The following is a 20,195-nucleotide window of genomic DNA, read 5'->3' as shown; positions in this document are numbered from 1 at the left end:
GTTTAAGGTCTTTAGAAGTCTTAAGCCTCTAAAGCAGCAGTTCTCAACCTGTAGGTCTTGACCCCTTTGGGGGTTGAGTGACCCTTTCACAGGGGTCACCTAAGACCATCGGAAAACACATATATAATTACATATTGTTTTTGTGATTAATCACTATGGTTTAATTATGTTCAATTTGTAACAATGAAATTGGGGGTCACCACAACATGAACTGTACTAAAGGGTCGCAGCATTAGGAAGGTTGAGAACCACTGCTCTAAAGATTATGGCATTTCTTGCCCACCCCCACCCCCATAGGTAATACAAAATAAAGAGATCTAAATCCTAAGAACAAGTATAAGAAGATCCAACATATTTCGGGTATTTTTTCCCCACAATAACCACTTCAGTGCTTTTATTTATTTTTTTATACTATCAGTTATCAGTGTCCTTTGAAAAACATTGTTATGCTTTCAAGTGCCTCCCCTTTCCTGATCCTACCAGCTCTGTTAGGTCAGCCTGTTGGATAATCCTGCGCTGGGAACAGTGGATGGTGTCATCATAGGGAGGATCTTTCTGACCATTTGTGTTGTGTCGCCACTGAGTAGGCTGCCCCAGGGAGGGAGTTTCTGGTCACTGGTGTGTTCGCACTCCGCCCTCCCCAGGCCAGAAGTCCCTATGATGGGGATGTGATGTGTGGGAGGGGGAGTCTGAAAAAGGGGTGGGCCACTCTCTAAAGTCCTGTCCAGTCCAGTGATGCTAGGGTGGGAATTTCAAGCAGTTTGGGAGGAAAGGGTTCATGAGGCATGCTTGAGGCTAGGTGGTCACCCGCTGTGAAGATGGCCTCTGGGGTCCTGTTAGAGACTTGTAGGAGAGAAATCTCTTTTTCCACCAGGAAGGCAAGCTTAGCCCTGCCTTGGAGGCCTTGGACCAGCCAGCAGCTACATCTAGAAAACCAGCCACTGTCACCAGATGGCGCCTGTGGTGGATGGGTCAGTACCAAATGGGTGGAAACCAGGGGCATGGGGCCACCAATCCCAGCACCCTATGTTCAGTCCTGTTTATTTTATTTTTTAATACTCTTTTTTAATTATTATTATTTTTTAATCCTCACCCGAGGATATTTTTCCATTGATTTTTAGAGAGAAGGGAAAGACAGAGAGAAATATTGGTGTGAAAGAAACACATCAGTTGGTTGCCTCCTGCACGTGCCCCAACCAGGGTCGGGGCCAGGAGGAGCCTGCAACCGAGGTACATGCCCTTGACCGGAATCGAACTGGGACCCTCTGGTCTGCAGGCCGACGCTCTATCCACTGAGGCAAACCGGCTAGGGCTCAGTCCTGTTTACATGTACTCCCTCCCTCTGCTCTAGGAGAAGCTCCTTGAAAGCCACAGCTACCTTATTGGGCCTTGTATCCCTGGTGCCGGCTCCCAGCTGAATTAATTGAATGGAGTCAGGAGAAATGTGATGGGATATTTCTTTTAGGCAGTATAAAATAAATGCACATTCTATGGACAATAAATAAATGCCTTCTGATTGTGACTTTCTAAAAGGGAACATGGGGACCCGACCATGGTGTTTGCCTCTGAAAAGGGAGACTGAGGGACTCAGGTCTGGGGATGGAGGGAGAATTTTGGTCACTTGATGTCATTTTTATCATGTGCATTTATTAGTTATATCAACTAAAATGCTGTGTTAAAAAGTTTCCAAAGTGCTTTCAACCACCACAGAAGGTGATTTAACAGGTGTAATTAAGTCCTGGGTGTTGTGAGCATGTGACACTCCTTTGAAGAGGCTCTTGACCTTTTATTCGACTTTATTGACTTCCAGTTTACAATTTTCACAATGCTGAAGTATTTATTTTCCAGTATAGAGCTGTAGGTTTTCCATTAAACATATCAGGTTAAACATGGGCTTGTGTCCTAGCGGGTTTGGCTCAGTGGATAGAGCATCAGCCTGCAGACCAAAGGGTCCCAGGTTCAATTCTGGTCAAGGGCATGTACCTCAGTTGTGGCATATGCCCTGGTTGGGGCTCATGCAGGAGGCAACCAACCAATGTGTCTCTCTCACATTGATATTTCTCTCTGTCTTTCCCTCTCTCTTCCACTCTCTCTAAAAATTAATGGAAAAATATTCTCTGGTGAGTACTAAAACAAACAAACAAAAAACAAAACAAAAGTGGGCTTGTGATAGGGCAGCAAACACACTTTCCCCAAGAGAGGAGTCAGAAAAACCAGTGTTTCATTTTGGGTTCTCACTTACAGTCACCAAGGTGACCAGGAGTCACTGGCAAAAGATTACCTTATATTCACATTTTTTTTTAAAAAAGAAAGTGAGTCAAAATACTTCTTAGGTAAAACTGACTATTCCAGACAAGCCTTACACCTAGAGAATAAACCACTGGACCCAGCTGAATTCTAAATTCCCAGCAGGCTTTCTGAAGTTCTAGAGTAGATATCACTGACACCAAGAAGTCTGCAATCATTCATAAAAGAGAGGGGATTTCCACTTCAAGGACCAATGTTGGGCCACAGAGCTCCAAGGCAAAACCAAATTTCCTCTGTCATCTGTGTTAACCTCAGGGGCATCGCTGAAGCTCTCTGGACCTCAATTTCCTCAAGTCAATAGAAATTAAAATTCTACATTTTGTTCTGTATTCTGATTGTGATGCTAGTTATACATGTTAAAGTGCAAAGAAGAAAAAAGTCAATTTTACTGTATAATAATTTAAAACAAATTTTATTTTAAATCCTATACTTTTCGGACATTTCTTTTTTAGAAAAAATATACATTTTTATTGATTTCAGAGAGGGAGAGGGGGAGAGAGAGAGAAACATCAATGATGAGAATTATTGATTGGCTGCCTCCTGCACGCCCCCTACTGGGGATCGAGCTCACAACCCCGGCATGTGCCCTTGACTGGAATCGAACTCGGGACCTTTCAGTCCACAGGTTGATGCTCTATCCACTGAGCCAAACCAGCTAGGGCTTGAACATTTCTGGTTGCAATATTTTTTTCTGATATATCTTCTTGGGCAAGGGAAAAACAAACAAATGTGACTACATCAAACTAAAAAGTTTTTGCACAGCAAAGGAAACCATCAACAAAATGAAAAGACAACCTAATGCAGGGGTCCTCAAACTTTTTAAACAGGGGCCTAGTTCACTGTCCCTCAGACCGTTGGAGGGCCAGACTGTAGTTTTTTAAAAAATTATGAACAAATTCCTATGCACACTGCACATATCTTATTTTGAAGTAAAAAAACAAAACGGGAACAAATACAATATTTGTATTTGCATGTGGCCTGTGGGCCATAGTTTGAGGACCCCGACCTAATGAATTAGAGAACATATTCGCCAATGATGCATCTGATAAGGGGTTAATATCCAATATTTATAGAGAATTTATAAAGCTCAACACCAGGACAAACAAACAATCAAATTAAAAAATGGGCAAAGGACCTAAATAGACACTTCTCCAAGAGAACATATAGATGGCCTAAAGCAGCGGTTCTCAACCTGTGGGTTGCAACCCCTTTGGGGGTCGAACAACCCTTTCTCAGGGGTCGCCTAAGGCCATCAGAAAACACATATATAATTACATATTGTTTTTCTGATTAATCACTATGCTTTAATTATGTTCAATTTGTAACAATGAAAATACATCCTGCATATCAGAAACTTACATTATGATTCATAACAGTAGCAAAATTACAGTTATGAAGTAGCAATGAAAATAATTTTATGATTGGGGGTTACCACAACATGAGGAACTGTATTAAAGGGTCGCAGCATTAGGAAGGTTGAGAACCACTGGCCTAAAGACATATGAAAAGATGCTCTACGTCACTAATCATCAGAGAAACGCAAATTGAAACCACAATGAGATATTACTTCACACCTGTCAGAATGGCTATCACCAATAAATCAACAGACAAGTGTTGGCAAGGATATGGAAAAAGGGAACCCTTGTGCACTGTTATTGGGAATGCAGGTTGGTGCAGCCACTGTGGAAAGCAGTATGGCCCTCGCTGGTTTGACTCAGTGGATAGAGCGTGGGCCTGCAGACTGAAGGGTCCCAGGTTCGATTCCGGTCAAGGGCACATGCGCGGGTTGTGGGCTTGATCCCTGGTAGGGAGCATGCAGAAGGCAGCTGATCAATGATTCTCTCATCATTGATGTTTCTATCTCTCCCTCTCCTTTCCTCTCTGAAATCAATAAAAATATATATTAAAAAAGAAAAGAAAAGAAAGCAGTTTGGAGTTTCCTCAAAAAATGATGCAGCGATTCCTTTTCTGGGAATGTATCAAAAGAAACCTAAAACACTGATTCAAAAGAATATATGTGCCCCTATGTTCACTGCAGCGTTATTTATAATAGCCAAGATTTGGAAGCAGTTCAAATGCCCATCAGTACATGAGTGAATTTTACAAAAAGCTGTGGTACGTTTACACAATGGAATACTATTTGGTCGTAAAAAAGAAGGAAATCTTACCTTTTGTGTCAGCATGGATGGCCCTAGAGAATATTATGCTAAGAGAAATAAGCCAGTCAGAGACAGACAAGTACGGTACCATATGATTTCACTCATATGTGGAATCTAATGAACAAAATAAACTAACAAACAAAATAGAAACAGAGAACAGACTGACAACTGTTGGGGGGTGGGTATAAAAGGTGAAGGGATTAAGGGGAGAAAAAACTTCATAGATACAGAAAAAAAACCCTATGCTTTCTTTTCATGGCATTCTTTTTACCTGTTTATTCTCTTTGGCATCCAATACAAGATTTAGCTCACAGCAGACATTCAACAAGTTGTATATTTGTTGAATGAATGAGTGAATGAATGAATATCAGAATGAGCAGAATACTGATCCCAGGGAGGCACTCAGTAGTTGTTCTTTCTGTCACCTTCCCTTTAGTCATTTCAGACAACAGGACATAGTGCAAGTCTTCAGAAAATACTAACAGTTTGCTCAGTTCTCTGCCACTTGGGCAATGTTTGAGCTAAGATGAGAGAAAAGGCAGCTGCTGGCAGTGAGAGTGACCTGGCTGACTTCCTGTAACCATGGATACATTCTATATGGACTGAATGTCTTCTCCAGCCATGCACCATGCTAACGAAGTGGTATGGAAACCAAGTCCATTTAGACACGTTCCTCTCCTTTCAACTTGCACGATGGAAACAGCATTTATCTCAGTGCCCTGCCTGGGTTAACACATGCTGGAGGATCACCCAGCTTCTGGTATTTACAGAAGCCACAGCTTAATTTAAATGACCCACTGGGAGCTAGAGTGAAGGAGGCTGGGCAGGAAACCAGACAGGGTAGCCAGAGTGTGCCAGCATGGATCTTGGGCTTGATCCTCCAGTTCCCCCAGCCCTTATCATGTCTGGAGGGACCAATTTATTCTAAGTAATTAACAAGAGTGGGAATAATAAAACAGGAAATGAATGTATTCGTTTATAAGGCAATTCCTTGAGTCCAGCAGCAGCAGCAGCAGTATTGTTCCCTCCTGAGGCTAAGGCAAGCCAAGGCTACTACATAAGCAGAAGGTTGCTCAGAACATAGAAGGAGCACAGAGGGACCGGGGAATTCTTTAAAGGGAGATAAGTGATGTTATAGAAAGAGAGTGACCTTAGAAACAGAAGGCTCTGTGGCTTGAAATTGTGATTCCAGCATTTATTAACCGTGTGACCTTGGGCAAGTTACTTAAACTCTGTGTCAGTTTCCCTATAAGTGTAAGGGGCACATCACCTAACTCATACTGTTTTAAAATACAAATGAGATAATATATGGGAAGATCCAGGCACAAACTAGATATCACCAAGTACTCACTTCTTTTGAACTATTTTTTAAAAATATTTTTTTATTGATTTCAGAGAGGAAGGGAGAGGAAGAGAGAGATAGAAACATCAATGATGAGAGAGAATCACTGTTCAGCTGCCTCTTGCATGCCCCACACTGGGGATTGAGCCTGCAACCCAGGCACATGCCCTGACTGAGAATCGAACTGTGACCTCCAGGTTCATAGGTCGATGCTCAACCACTGTGCCACTCCGGCTGGGCTGAACTATTTTTTTACAGATAATTTCCATTTGCAAAGATAATGCATGTCAATTAGTGACTATGGGAAATATGAATACACCAAAAGGAAAAAGTTAAAACCACCTCTAATTCTATCATCCAAAGGGAATTGTTGGTAGTACTATAATAATTGTCCTGTCAGGTTTTTTATGTATTATTGTTATTATTAAAATATATTTTTATTGATTTTCAGAGAGGAAGGGAGTGGGAGAGAGAGACAAAAACATCAATGATGAGAGAGAATCATTGATCGACTGCCTCCTGCACACCCCACACTGGGGATCAAGCCCGCCACCTGAACATGTGCCCTTGACCGGAATGGAACCCAGGACCCTTCTATCTGCAGGCTGAGGTTCTTTCTATTGAGCCAAACCAGCTAGGGCATGTGTATTATTATTTTTTAAAGCAAAAATGGAATCCTACTACCATGTGGTCTTACACCTACTCTTTTCACTTATGAGTATTCATATCATCTCATGTCTTTAAATGGTCTTCTACAGCATCATTTTTTAAAAAATGTGTGGCATAGCGCCCTACCATATGGCTGTACCATCATTTATTTAACAAATCTCATATTGTTGGGCATTTTCACTGCTATAAACCATGCCAAAGCGAATGTCCTTTATTACTCACCTATGTTGAATTTCCTGAAGGAGAATTGTTGGTCCGTACTGACAGCCTTTCCAACCCTTCCTTACAGTTTACATGCCCACCTGCCAAGTCCAACAATGCCGGTGATCTTAATGGCAGGTCAACCCTAGGTTTCCTCACTTCTTTTTCTCTCCAGCAGTTGTAATCTGATCGCTTTCTCTCCTCCACTCTAGAAATATGTCTGTCCAAATACATAAATTTGGCCTCCCAGCCTCCCAAGGCCTTTTCTTCCGTCTTGTTCTGGAAACACAAGCTCTATTATCTACTGCCGATTTTTTCATCCCAGCCACGGAGACTTGTCTCCCAGAGGAACCATGATAATTAGTTAGATGGCTATTTATCTGCTATTGGTTACATGTCCCAAATCTCATCAGCCTTGTCCACAAATCTCATCTAGGGTTCTTTCCTGAGAAGATTGCCACAGGGAATGCCATTCATTTGCTGTTGACACTCCTGGTTTCCACTTCCGAGAGTGAGACTCCGGCTTTGTCTCTAAAGGCAGGGGTGGGGAGGAGGACATTTTATCAAAGCTGAAAGTAGCAAATTGGGTTCCAGGGACAAATAGCAGGAAATGAAGGTTCAGATCAAAGGAAGGGCACCCTTGCGGGGAGGGGGATGGAGAAAGCAGAGGCCCCTGTTCACATGTGCATTCCCTGGCTCTGGCCCCACATCACTCCCACCTCTGCTTCTATCATCAAATCTGCCTCTCTGCCTCCTTTGCTTTGCAAGGATCCCTGTGATTACATTAGGCCCACCCAAATAATTCAGGATAATCTCCCATCTCAAAATTCTTAGTTTAACCAAGCTGGCACCTTTTGCCAAGTAAGGTCACGTAATCATAGGTTCTTTGGATTAGGACTTGGACAGATTTGGGGTCATTATTCTGTCCACTTCACCTGGGCAAGCCACTTTCCCTCTCTGGCCTCATTTTCTCACCTGCAAATTGTGAGTCTTTGGCAAAAACGCTCTCCAGGGTCCCTTTGTGGTTTGGCTGGTGGAACCATTTTAAAATGTGAAAGGACTGAGGTGTAGGAACCGCACTGAAATTCTCCTGCGTTTCCCTCATTCTTCCTCTGGGACTCTGCCCTCTGCCCCAAGTGCTACTGATGTCATGTGTACTTATGTTTCTATTGTTTGGACAAGTCTACAGAGTTCTCACTATGTGGAGGGTAACCTCTATTTTATAGAGGCACAGAGAGGTTGAGTAACTTGCACAAGGTCACAGAGCAGCAGGGCTGAGGTCAAACCTCGGCTGTCTGACTGTAAAGCCTGCACACTCTTAACCACTGGTGGCCCAGCCTCTCCTCAAAACCCTTTACCCAGTCATACAGCCATTGCTTAAATCTCCTCTAGACTGTGAGCAATTCTAGCACAGGAGCCTTGTCTAATTCTATGACTCTTGGCCTGACACACAAATAAATGAAAAAATGAATGAATGGATGAATGAATCAGAGCCATGGTAGCAGGACATAATAATAAACACTTATGGGACACTTCAAACCAGTGTGAGCACTGTAAGGCAGGTACTATTACTCCCATTTTACAGACAAATAAACTGCAGCAGAAAAAGGATTAGTGACTTGCCCAAGGTCAAGAACTGGATTTGAGCTGAGATCTGCTTGACTTTCACGTTTGTATCATGAAGGTCAGCATGAACTCCCTGAGGCCCGGGTGTTTGCAATGGGAACCGCCCTAGCTGGGTATCTCAGTTGGTTAGAGCACTGTCCCGGTGCGCCAGGGTTTCGGGTTCGATCCCTGTCAGGGCACATACAAGAATCAATGAATGAATGCATGAATAAGTGGAACAACAATTGATGTTTCTCTATCTCCCTTCCTCTCTCTCTCAAATCAATAAATAAAATTAAAAAATAGTAAATAAAGTTGGGACCATGTATGACTCTAGACAACCAAAGAGAAGGAAAAAAAACAAAGAAACATTTTACTGAGCAACTACTACATGCCAGGGCCTTGGTGCCAGGTCCTCAGAACAACCTTAATGTCCTATTTCACAAATGAGGAAACTAAGGTTAAGAGAGATTACTGGTAGATCCAGGATGCACAACTAGGTCTAACTCCAAAATTCATGATCTTTCCACTATCGCTAGGCTGCTGGGCCTCAGTTCTGTCATCGTAGAATGAAGGAATGAGGTGATCTCTGAGCTCCAATTCTGCTTAGCTTTTAAAAGCCAGCATTAACTGTGCGCTTATTGCATGCCAGGCACTGAGCTAACTTCACATACATTATGTAATTTCATCCTCACAACACTCTCTGAGGTGCTCCTATTATTATTTCCACTTTAGAAATGGGGAAACTGGGGCTCAGACATACAGATTTTGTCCAAGGTTATATATAGCCACCATGAGGCCCAGCCTGAGTTTTAACTGAGGCTTGTTTGATTCTTAAGCCAAACTCTTACCCAGACCCTACAGCGGTCTTGGACAGCCTTTGGAGTGAGAACATCCTGTGTTCCTGCAGGATTAGAACAAGGCTGGAGCAGACGTGGGATGAGTTCCTCAGTGCGTGGGCCCCTCTTCCTTGGGATTTCAAAGACTCACTTCAGTGAAGTTCTGTTGGAGTCAAAAGGTGACATCCTTCCGTGGACCATTGGCTGAGGCTCAGAGTCCAGCCCTGGCACCTCCAGGCCTGGCTGTTTTCTCTGATCTTGTTGTCAAGGCAACCCTGGCTGGCTCTGTGGCTCTGGAGTGATTCTCCCTCTTGCTTCCTTGTCTTGTCCACTTTCCAAGACAACACATGAGAGATGGTAGGTCCAAGTGGCCCACTTGTCAATGTTCGAAGACAATGCTGACTTGAATTAAAAAGTGTCCAGGATCTTCAGGGCCTCAAACAGAAAGAATTATATTCTCTAAACACTCTGAGAGCAGAAGCTGTCTGTCTCATTCACAGCTGCGCCCTACATATAGCCTCCCAAGGTTCCACCTCCTCCTGGAACAAAGCAGGTGCTCAGTAAATGTTGAATGGAGGAACTAATTATGAAAAGGGGCTCCCTAACGCAATCAGCCGGAAAACGGGGGTAGCATGATGGGCTCAGATTTGTAGTAGCCCCCAGCAAAAAGTACATGTGTGTATACATGTGTGTGTCATGTGCCCCAAAGTAATGGCTCAACAACCCTTGTGATGTGCTATCCATCTCCTCTTCTTTCTACATCTGTGATCTGGAGCTGTCAATGTATAGCGTTCCTGCACAGCCCACCTGGGAATTTTGGCCTGAAGAATTTCTTCTTTCCCTCCCCATCTCATTTATTCATATATTCATATCCATTCTCTCTCTCTCTCTCTCTCTCTCTCTCTCTCTCTCTCTCTCTCTCTCCCCCCCCCCCCTAAAATTAACCATCTTAACCATTTTAAAATGTACAGTTCAGTAATGTTATGTATATTCAGCCTGTCATGCAACCAATCTCCAGAACCTTTCCATCTTGCAAAATTGACTCTGGCTTGTGTTGTCCCATTTTCATGGACTATCTTGGATTTTAGCTACAAATATATAGATAGTAGGTTTCAAACTCTTTAGTGAGTCTCAGTGTGGTCAGGACAGTATTGGTGCTCAGTATATGTCCACTGGTTAATTGATTTTGCTCTGTTTTATTTTTTCCTACGTGCTACAATTTCTTCGTTTAAGGGCAAGTTTAGTTTTATGATGCACCTGACAATTGTAAGTACTTCTCGACTGCCCTCTCATGGAAAGATGAAGAAGTGAAACTCGGAACAATGTTCATCGTTTATGCTGGAATGAAGTGGCCCTTTTTTCCTAACTCCCTGGACTTTACACCATGCAAAATTGTGATCGATCCAAAGTTGTCAATTTATCTTCACCTTATAGATGAAGTTGACATATAGAACAGTGGTGAATGACCAGTTTAAAACACTTTTTAATCCGTTGCAAACCAATCCATTTGTAAAATATAATAAAAATGAATCCATAGATATATTACATTTAAAAACAAAGACATACAAAACAGAAATCTAATTTTTATTATCAGATTCAACAGGCAAAATTACATTCCAATAAATATAATCAGAACAACAGGCAAAATTACATTCCAATAAATATAATCAGAACATAACAGGGGAAAAATAACATAATTGCATAATCTGTGTGTTGTTCATTGAATGTGCATACTATAGGTGGTTAATACAGAGAATCGCTTCTATGCTAATAACTTTTGGTGTTCTGCAATCATAACTAAACAACAAATTCGAAGTAAAAGGTAGTGTTTCTTCACTTTGAATGAATACCATATTTATTAACATGAAGATTTTTTTAATAGACAAATCCCTATAAAGAGAAAGAAAGTTCCTTTGTGTTCCTTCCCAGTTCCCTCCTAACCTCCCCGAAGCAATCACTTTTCTGATTTTTTTCCATCATAAATCTGTTTCACTTGTCCTAGAACTTCATTTTTGAGATTCATCTATGTCATTGCATCTATCAGTAGTTCATTTCTTTTTATTGTCAATAAAAAGATATACCTCAATTTATTGATTGAGTCATCAGTTGATAGGTATTTGTGTTGTTTCCAGTTTGGGACCATTGTAAATAAAAATCATTGAGGACAAGTATGTCCTCGTATGTTTATCTTAGGCTTAGATCATAGGATAGATGCATATTTAGTTTTATAAGAAAGTAAAGTGATTGTATCACATTACGTTTCTATCTTAAATGTGAAAGAGTTTCAGTTTGCTGAGGAGAGAGAGAGAGAGAGAGAGAGAGAGAGAGAGAGAGAGAGAGAGAGACAGAGAGAGAGACAGAGAGAGAGAGAAGCAAGGATTCCGCACGCTGTACCAGAGACCAGCCGCATCCTGTGGGTCCAGGGACGACGCAGCCCGCTCCGGTCCGCATTTTTAAACAGCCCGAGACCACGTGACCACCGGCCCGCACAGCTATTGGTTCTCCGACTCCCATACTCGGCTTTGGCGCCCAAGGTTCCCCCTTCTGGACGCAACCACTGGCTCCACGCTCGGAGGGAATACGAGCCAACTTCACATTCAAGACTTTACTGAATGAAGCTTCCGACTAACCCTCAGCCAAGTTTCAGCTACAGATAGAAATTTAATAATCAAATCCACCTAAGGACGCCGGAGAAGCCTCCTTTTCTAAGACGGATAAAGCAGACCTGACCCGGACTCCCCCTACGCTTTGTTGGGAAAAGGAAGATGGTTCCGTCCGAGGCGCGGACTCCGCCTCCCGGGGCGACGCCATTTTGTTTGGCTGGCGGGACGGACTGGCGCTGAGGGGGAGGGGTACCGTAGGTGCCTCACCTGACCCCGCGGCCGCGCTCTTGTTTCTTCACGGGCGGCCCTTCTCCCCGGCTGGGGTCCCGGAGCCATGTACATAAAGCAGGTAAGGCCTGTGCGTCCCTCACACCCCTCACGGGCCCGTGAGGACCGCTCCTGGAGGCGGGGATGTCGCGGCACGACCTGCGGCCTCACCTCTCCCTGCTGAGGGGGACCTGGGGTGGACGGGGCCTGGGGGGCGGAGAGAGGCCCCGCCCCCGGAGCGCGGGGGCCGCTGAGAACTGGGGCGTCCCTGTGCAGCCCGGGCCTCTGTGCGGGGCGCTTGTTGGAAGGAGAAAGGACTTGGGGGAGGTGTGGAGGGGCCGGCGGGGCGGGCCTTGTGGAGAGATCGGGCCTTCCCGGGGGGAGGGGGGGCCGGGAGCGGGGGCGACCGGGGAGCTCGGGGTCCTGCGGGGAGAACCCCGCGCGGGTCATCCGCTGGCGTGTGTGGAGATGCCCGGGGGCGCCCCTGGGGCACAGGGTGGGTGGGTGCCAGCTTACCCGGGGGCCTTGCTCCTCCGGGTCTGACAGGAGGAGTCGGAGGGACCTCATTCTGGCGGAAGGTGTGGCGCCGCCTCATTGTTGACTCCTGTCAAAACGCCTTCCCGCGCCGGAGCCCGCGCGGTGCAGAGCCCGTCCGCGGTCCACGGGCGAGCGTCCCTGTTGGCGGCGCTGGGCTCTCAGCGCCCCCTTCCCGCGACGCCTCCCTTTGGGGGGCTGTCCCGTGTTCCCCTCGGACTCAGGAGAGCGGGGACCAGCCTGCCTGCTTGACGCATGTTGACGTGAGCCCTTCAGGTTGCGGCTCCGGCGCCCGTTGACTGGGTGCGTGGTGACCGGACGCCGCTTGTTCTTGTCATCGCCGCTTTCCACAGTGAAATCTTCTGAGGAGAAATCGACAGTTTCCTGTCTTGAAGGAGACACCAGAGAGGGCAATAAGTGCAAAAGAAAACGTTTTTAGAAGTTTGCATTTCTTTGTGTGTGTTCTGAAAACAAAAAAAATCTCTTTTTTATTTATTTGCTAGGTTATCATCCAGGGTTTTCGGAGTTACAGAGATCAGACAATTGTAGATCCCTTCAGTTCAAAACATAATGTGATTGGTAAGTGTTCGTGTTTAAATTCTGCCTGTACCTGGGCTGATGGAGACGAAATTATCTCTGCGTATACATAACTGTATGTCTTTTTTTTCCGTATGAAATGACTTATTTGTCTTCTGTCTGCACCGATGAATTGCTTATTTTACACATTTAAAGAGTTTGAGTAAGGCAGGCGCACATTATTTGGGTATACTCCCGTGTGTGTGTTTGCAGAGCTTTTAAGTTGATAGTGAACGGCACTAACTTTCGTGTCATTTTGCAGTTAAAATGCTCACTATGGCCCATTTCAAAGATGACCATGCTTTTTCACAAATGACATTGTTCTCAAATTTCTTGCCTCCCTGTCATAATGTCTGAGGATAGACCACAGAGCTTGGTGGGAAGGTCGTGAACTTTGGAGCAGAATTGAATGGGATTCGAATCCCAGTTCTGGCTTGTGCCCTTGTTCACTCCTGACTCCCCGAGGGCTTCGGTTTTCTCATTTGTGAAGTGGAGGTAATGACCCATTCATGGGGCTGTTGGGGAGCGTGAATGACAGAGCAGCTCTGCAGGAGATGGAGGGCCAGTGGTGATGGCACTGCAGCAGTCAGTCTCCAGGGCCTTCTGGTGGTGATGCTCTTGTGCTCAGAGCCAGCACAAGTGACTTTTGATGTTCTGAGTTTTTAGATGTAAGTTACGTATATCATGGAACTTTACCTCAGACTTCAATGCAAACTTCCTAAGAAAAGGGATACTCTTGCATAATCATAGTGTACTTAATCCACTGAGTAAACTTAACATCAATGCAGTCATTTGCTGTTCATTTTCCAGTTAATTGATTGACCCAGAAATGCTCTTTTTGGCATCTCCCCCCTTCCTCCAAAAGGATCTATTTAGGATCAGGCATTGCATTTAGTTGTCATGTCTCTTTAGGTTCCTTTAAGGTGGATCCTTTCCACAGTGTTTCTTTGTCTTTTATAACATTGTTTTATTAAAATATTGTGTCATCTGCCTTTTACTGATGTTACTTTTTTTTTTTTTTAAATATATTTTATTGATTTTTTACAGAGAGGAAGGGAGAGAGAGAGAGAGTTAGAAACATCGATGAGAGAGAAACATCGATCAGCTGCCTCCTGCACATCTCCTACTGGGGATGTGCCCGCAACCCAGGTACATGCCCCTGACCGGAACCGAACCTGGGACCCTTCAGTCCGCAGGCTGACGCTCTATCCACTGAGCCAAACCAGTTTCGGCACTGATGTTACTTTTAATCACTCAGTCAAGGTAGTGTCTAATTTTTCTACTGTATAGTTAATGTTTTTCCCATGCAACTAATAAATACTATGGGAATGGGGAGATGCTTTTGGAACATGCAAAGATGGTGATCTTTATAAAAATTTTCCTCTACATTTTGTGTCCGTTAATAATTTTTTTTTTTTTTTTAATATATTTTATTGATTTTTTACAGAGAGGAAGGGGAGAGATAGAGAGTTAGAAACATCGATGAGAGAGAAACACCGATCAGCTGCCTCCTGCACATCCCCCACTGGGGATGTGCCCACAACCCAGGTACATGCCCTTGACCGGAATCGAACCCGGGACCCTTCAGTCCGCAGGCTGACGCTCTATCCAGCGAGCCAAACCGGTTTCGGCCGTTAATAATTCTTTATTCTGATGGTTTCAAATGATTTTTTTCCATTTCCAGTATTCCTTTCACATTTACCATGATCAACTAAGAGTCATTCCTTCTTGGTTGCTTATCTTTTTATTGTCAGTATAAACTCATGGATTATTCCCCCCAGCACTAATTTCTAGTTCTAATTATTATGGTACCATGTTGTCCTAGATTTAACTAGTGGAAGCCACTTCAAGCTGGCCTCTGTGTCTGTTATATGCCTCTTTTTAAAAACACTTCATTACTTTCTGGCATAAATGATCTCTTTAGGATTTACTTTGTAGTAAAGTGATAACTTTGAGGCTAAATTGTTCAGCATATTTTGGTCAAGATTAAGAATCTTAATGAAAATGTTTCAAAGCAAAACACTCAAATGAATTCATTAAACTTGAAACATTTGATACCCTTTTATGTATAGGATTGCTTATTTCTGAATTCAGATAGAAAAAACAATGCCTTACAGTTGTCTATACTTTTATGAGTATGAAACTACATTAATATATATTAATATATATCATATTAATATATGATATTAATAATATAAATTGTTTAACATGTGAGAAGTTGGAGAATTTGAAATAATTCAAGTATTTTTAAAAATGTAATATGTGAATCTTTACATTATTAAAAAATACTTTATATACAATTAAAATAGAATTACTGTGCATTGTAATGATTATAAATTATAATAGCCAGGCAGTGTATTTAGTTATTTTTATCTAAACTATTGGGAAAGGGCAAAAATATCAACAATGAAATTATTTTCTTTAAAGAAAAAGATATCTGAAGTCTATATAAAAATTGTACTCATTTGGTGATTAAAGCTGTTTTGTTTATTGATTTCTTTTGTTCACTGTTCTGTTGTATTTAATATATATTAAGATGTTATGCTAGAAACTTGGATTTATAAATTTTCTAATACAGTAAAGTTTTAATTTTATAGTTTCTTATACAAAATAACATATACTTTTTGAAATTTTGTAGTGGGCAGAAATGGATCTGGAAAAAGTAACTTTTTTTATGGTAGGTATTGTTTTTTGCATTCTAAATATATTAAAACCTAGGTATCTTAAGATAGTTCATTTTGAGATTATGTCTGCATGAAATCCAAGAAATACTTCTTCATACAGGGTTGTAGTTTAGAGAGTTAAGAGTGTAAGGACCTGAGTTCTACTCTATACCTAGTGATTAATGAGCTCTGTGAGACTGGGCAAAACACTTAGCCTCTCAAATTACTCTTTTCACTTTAGGAACAGAGATTTTCACCCTGCCTGCCTTAGATGAGTTGTGTGGATTACAAACTTGCAACCGAGATACCTGCCCTTGACCAGAAATCGAACCTGAGGTTCGATGCTCTAACCACTGAGAAAACCAGCCAGGGCTCTAAACCAATTATTATTATAAAGGATGGAGGGGTGTAAAAACTTTGTTAAATCAACAGACTATTATCAATTTGCAGATAGTAAATAGGACTTTGAAAATTATCTTTAACCCTTTTCGGTCCAACCTCGAGGATGACTCGACAGACCAGGCGCTAGGAGCAGGTCCAACGTCGAGCAATAAGAACATTAAAAAGTTCAACATTCAGTCCCGTCAATTAATTTGGACCAGACTGTTTGAATTCCAAAAATAACATTGGACTGCAAAGGGTTAAAGATAAAATGCATTTAAGTATAGTAATGCCTCTGTCAGCAAATCCTCTGGGCAGAAAAAATCATGTTAACAGAATTAGACTATATAAGGAGTGAGTTGGAAAATTTTTGAACCTCTTAGTTGGGTAGTATTTGAGGAAAAGGGTGGGTTTAGAAAAGCAAAAGTTCTATCCTGTCTGCTTGTAAAACTAAAAGGTATTACTCTATATCTTATCAGTGTAGTAATTTGGGGATGGTAGGAGAGTGGCTTGGAGTGGAAATGAGTACTTCATAATCTCGGGAATGAGGGCAATTTAAATTCATTTTCCTTCCACCCCCCCACCCCTAAGGTGATTATAAAAGACAGCCAGTCCTCACCTTCACCCCCATTCGTGCATACACATACACACTGTCAAAGGTCTTTTGGGTGGACTGGGAACAGAACAACTGGGTAAAGAGTTCCATTTCTAGATCAGGGTGGTCCATTTAAGTGCTCTACATGGAAGTAGGAGTGACTCCTTGTCGAAGCAGTTGAGTAGAAGGTGGGAATCTGAAACATTTCCCTATATATATATGTTTTTAAATTTTTATCTTTTTAATATTTTATTGATTTTTTTACAGAGAGGAAGGGAGAGGGACAGAGAATTAGAAACATTGATGAGAGAGAAACATCGATCAGCTGCCTCCTGCACACTCCGCACTGGGGATGTGCCTGCAACCAAGGTACATGCCCTTGACCAGAATCAAACCTGGGACCCTTCAGTCTGCAGGCTGACGCTCTATCCACTGAGCAAAACCGGCCAGGGTTTATCTTATTTTTTAAAAATATTTTTTTATTGCTTTTCAGAGAGGATGGGAGAAGAGAGAAATAGAAATGTCAGTGATGAGAGAGCATTATTGATGAGCTGCCTCCTACACGCCCCCTTCTAGGGATTGAGCCCATAACCCAGGCATGTGCCCTGACCGGGAATTGAACCGTGACCTCCTGGTTCATAGGTCCATGTTCAACCACTGAGCACACCAGCTAGGCAACCTTTTGGTGCACTGGACCACACCCAGCTAACTGAGCCACACCATCCAGGGCATTTCCCTATATTTTTACTTAGATCTATTTCTTTTGACAAAGTATCCAATTAAGGATATTGTAGGAATGTATTCTAATTTGTTAATAAGTAATATGTAACATTTATATCTAGTGGGTAAAAGCAAATATAATGTTAACCTAACAAGTCAGTGAGTACTTTAAGAAGAAGTAGACCTTAGTTCTGCTTGTCTCTTCCGTTACCTTTGTATTTTCTTTTTATTTTATTACCTTAAATGTTTCAGTGAACACTTTAAAAAAATATTTTATTGATTTCAGAGAAGAAGGGAGGAGAGAGATAGAAACATCAGTGATGAGAGAGTCATTGGTCGACTGCCTCCTGCACACCCCACACTGGGGTTTGAGCCCACAACCCTGGGCTTGTGCCCTGACCAGGAATCGAACTGGGACCCCCTGGTTCATAGGTCAACACTCAACCACTGAGCCATGCCAACCAGGCTCAGTGAAAACTTCTTAATAGTTTTCTTATATCATCATCTTCTAGCTGTTAGTCTGAAATACAGGCAAATTATCTGCATTTTTTTTGTTTTGTTTATATGAAGCAGGTAATCTACTTTATCTGCATTGTTCATTACCTGCTACACTATATTCTATGAAGATATGGGAAATTATTAGTAAGGCATAAATTCATTTTAGACTGTACTAATTGTTATGTTTTTGTTTTTCTAGCAATTCAATTTGTTCTCAGTGATGAGTTTAGTCATCTTCGTCCGGAACAGCGATTGGCTTTATTGCATGTGAGTGAGGCTGCTTTAAGACCTTATTGATATTACAGTTAACCCTTGAACAACTCAAGGGGTAGTAACATCCACTGCCTTCAGTAGAAAATCTGCATGTAACTACAGCCAGCTTTCCAAATATGCAGAGTTCCAATCACCAGTGGATCCTTGAACAACATGTGCAGATCAATTTTAAAAACCTGCATAGGTCGATAGTTCAAACCCACATTATTTAAGGGTCAGCTTACATACATATTTTTTTATTTATTTACTTTAATTCTCCCCTGAGGATATGTTTCTACTGATTTTAGAGAGAGAGAAACATAGATTAGCTGCCTCTCAAATGAATATGCCCTGTCCAGGGATCGAACCTGCAACCTTTTGGTGCGTGGGATGATGCTCCAACCAACTGAGCCACACCCGCCAAGGCAACAGTATATATATTTTAAAATACATTGTCAATCCTGATAAATTACTTGTTCAAGTTTCAGATCCTTTGTGAATATGATATAGCCTCTTATTCTGCTGTAAAATTTAATCTGTTATGTTAATGTAGGATAAAGCTTTAATTTTTATCTAATGTTAAGAAAATTGTAGGATTTGTCTATAGATGGATATGTCTTCCATATAAATATAAATTCTTTATTAAGGATATTGTCTGGTAAAGCTGGAGAAGAAGGTTTGCCGAGGAGAAAGAAGAGTTTGATATTGGGGATTAGGAACTTTGAGACTCAGAACCAGAAGTTAAATGGGAACATATAGAAGCAACCATTGCAAAATAAGCAGCATAAAGTTGCTACTGTTTTTAGCCATATAAATGTTAACATTTTCCAACACGAAAGAAGTATGTGTAAAGAAAATTATTATAATTTTTCATTAGAGTTTTATGAATAATGAACTAAAGTAGTTTTAGGATAAAAGTTATAAAAGACTATTATAAAATAATATAATTTATATTTCTAGTTTGAATAAGGCTTATAATTAATTTAAGGACCAGAAAGCAAGATTCCTCCATATATCTCAATAATGTCTCTCCCACCTAGGAAGTGTTTTTTTGTTTTAAATATCTCTCTACCCTACTCCCCAAATTTGAATTTTTGGTTCAATAATCAGGACTAATTCCTTATAGAAAAATCTCTGTTTAAGTTTCTCAGATTGGCATTAAAAGAATCATCTTTTTAGATATTCTCCATGTGTTGAATCACTACATGATACCAGTGTCCAGAATCTGGAAATTACCTGGACTTGGTTATGTAAGTGGTTGGGTCATAAATTGGTTTAAATGTGACACATGTTAAATGCGTTTTCTTAGCAGATTTAAAACATAGACTATCTCAAATGTTTAAAAAACAGAGTTTCAATAGTTCAGTGATTTGTTAGGGTTCATTTCCAGCATTAAGATGAGTCTGTAAAAGAAAAGCCTCAAAAGTGTTTTAGATATTATCATGTAGGTAGAACTTAGTGTCTATGGGGTCTTGTGCTCTAATGAGGACCTAACTTTAACATCTTTTGTATTCTCATTCAGAATCAAAAGCCTTTGGTTAAAAAATATTACTATCCTAATCCAGTATCTTTGCTATTTTGGCAAGAGAGATATATACTAGTCGGGTAGAAATTTTTCTCCATTGAATCAGGCTTGTTACCATGCACTAAACTTGAAATGTGTTTAAAGTTTTTGAAAATACCACAAATTTAAAATTTATCTCATATTTTAGGAAGGTACAGGTCCTCGTGTTATTTCTGCTTTTGTGGAGATTATTTTTGACAATTCAGACAACCGGTTGCCAGTGAGTAACTGCTTTTTCTTTTTATTAATGTTGAGAATTTTATTGTTGCAGCTGATTTTTTTATGCTTTAAAACATTTATTTATAGCTTTATGTAAGCTATTATGATTTAGTTTATGCCAGAGTTACTATTCAGTTTACATACTAACTTTGTTTTAAAATTATAATGAACATTCTTGTAAATAAGTGGGAATGTTCAAGC

The 20,195-nt window shown here is 41.5% G+C and overlaps 1 protein-coding gene and 1 long non-coding RNA gene across 4 annotated transcripts in view; one reads left to right on the top strand and one right to left on the bottom strand.

Moving 5' to 3' along the window:
• Positions 1-10,687: 10,687 nt before the first annotated feature.
• LOC118669753 lies at positions 10,688-12,950 on the bottom strand. The gene is made up of 2 exons (XR_004972121.1): positions 12,509-12,950; positions 10,688-11,769 (listed from the first exon to the last, which is right to left on the bottom strand). It is a non-coding gene; the product is annotated as an uncharacterized LOC118669753 (long non-coding RNA).
• Positions 11,769-20,195, top strand: part of SMC3 (structural maintenance of chromosomes 3) — a 31,304-nt gene continuing 22,877 nt past the window's right edge. The window contains exons 1-5 of one of the 3 annotated variants that reach the window (XM_036336031.1): positions 11,769-12,074; positions 13,030-13,105; positions 15,741-15,779; positions 18,159-18,226; positions 19,924-19,995. In XM_036336031.1, the coding sequence (XP_036191924.1) occupies positions 12,060-12,074; positions 13,030-13,105; positions 15,741-15,779; positions 18,159-18,226; positions 19,924-19,995 (270 nt within the window). In that variant the 5' untranslated portion in view covers positions 11,769-12,059. Of the gene's footprint in view, positions 12,075-13,029; positions 13,106-14,240; positions 14,366-15,740; positions 15,780-18,158; positions 18,227-19,923; positions 19,996-20,195 lie in introns of those variants that run through there. The other 2 variants (XM_036336033.1, XM_036336034.1) reach the window with 2 other exon arrangements.

Source organism: Myotis myotis, unplaced genomic scaffold (genome assembly GCF_014108235.1).
Source record: "Myotis myotis isolate mMyoMyo1 unplaced genomic scaffold, mMyoMyo1.p scaffold_m19_p_15, whole genome shotgun sequence".
In the NCBI taxonomy this organism is placed as follows: Eukaryota; Metazoa; Chordata; class Mammalia; order Chiroptera; family Vespertilionidae; genus Myotis; species Myotis myotis.
Note: the sequence above shows the minus strand (reverse complement) of the source record. Positions and strands in the feature narration are given on the sequence as shown.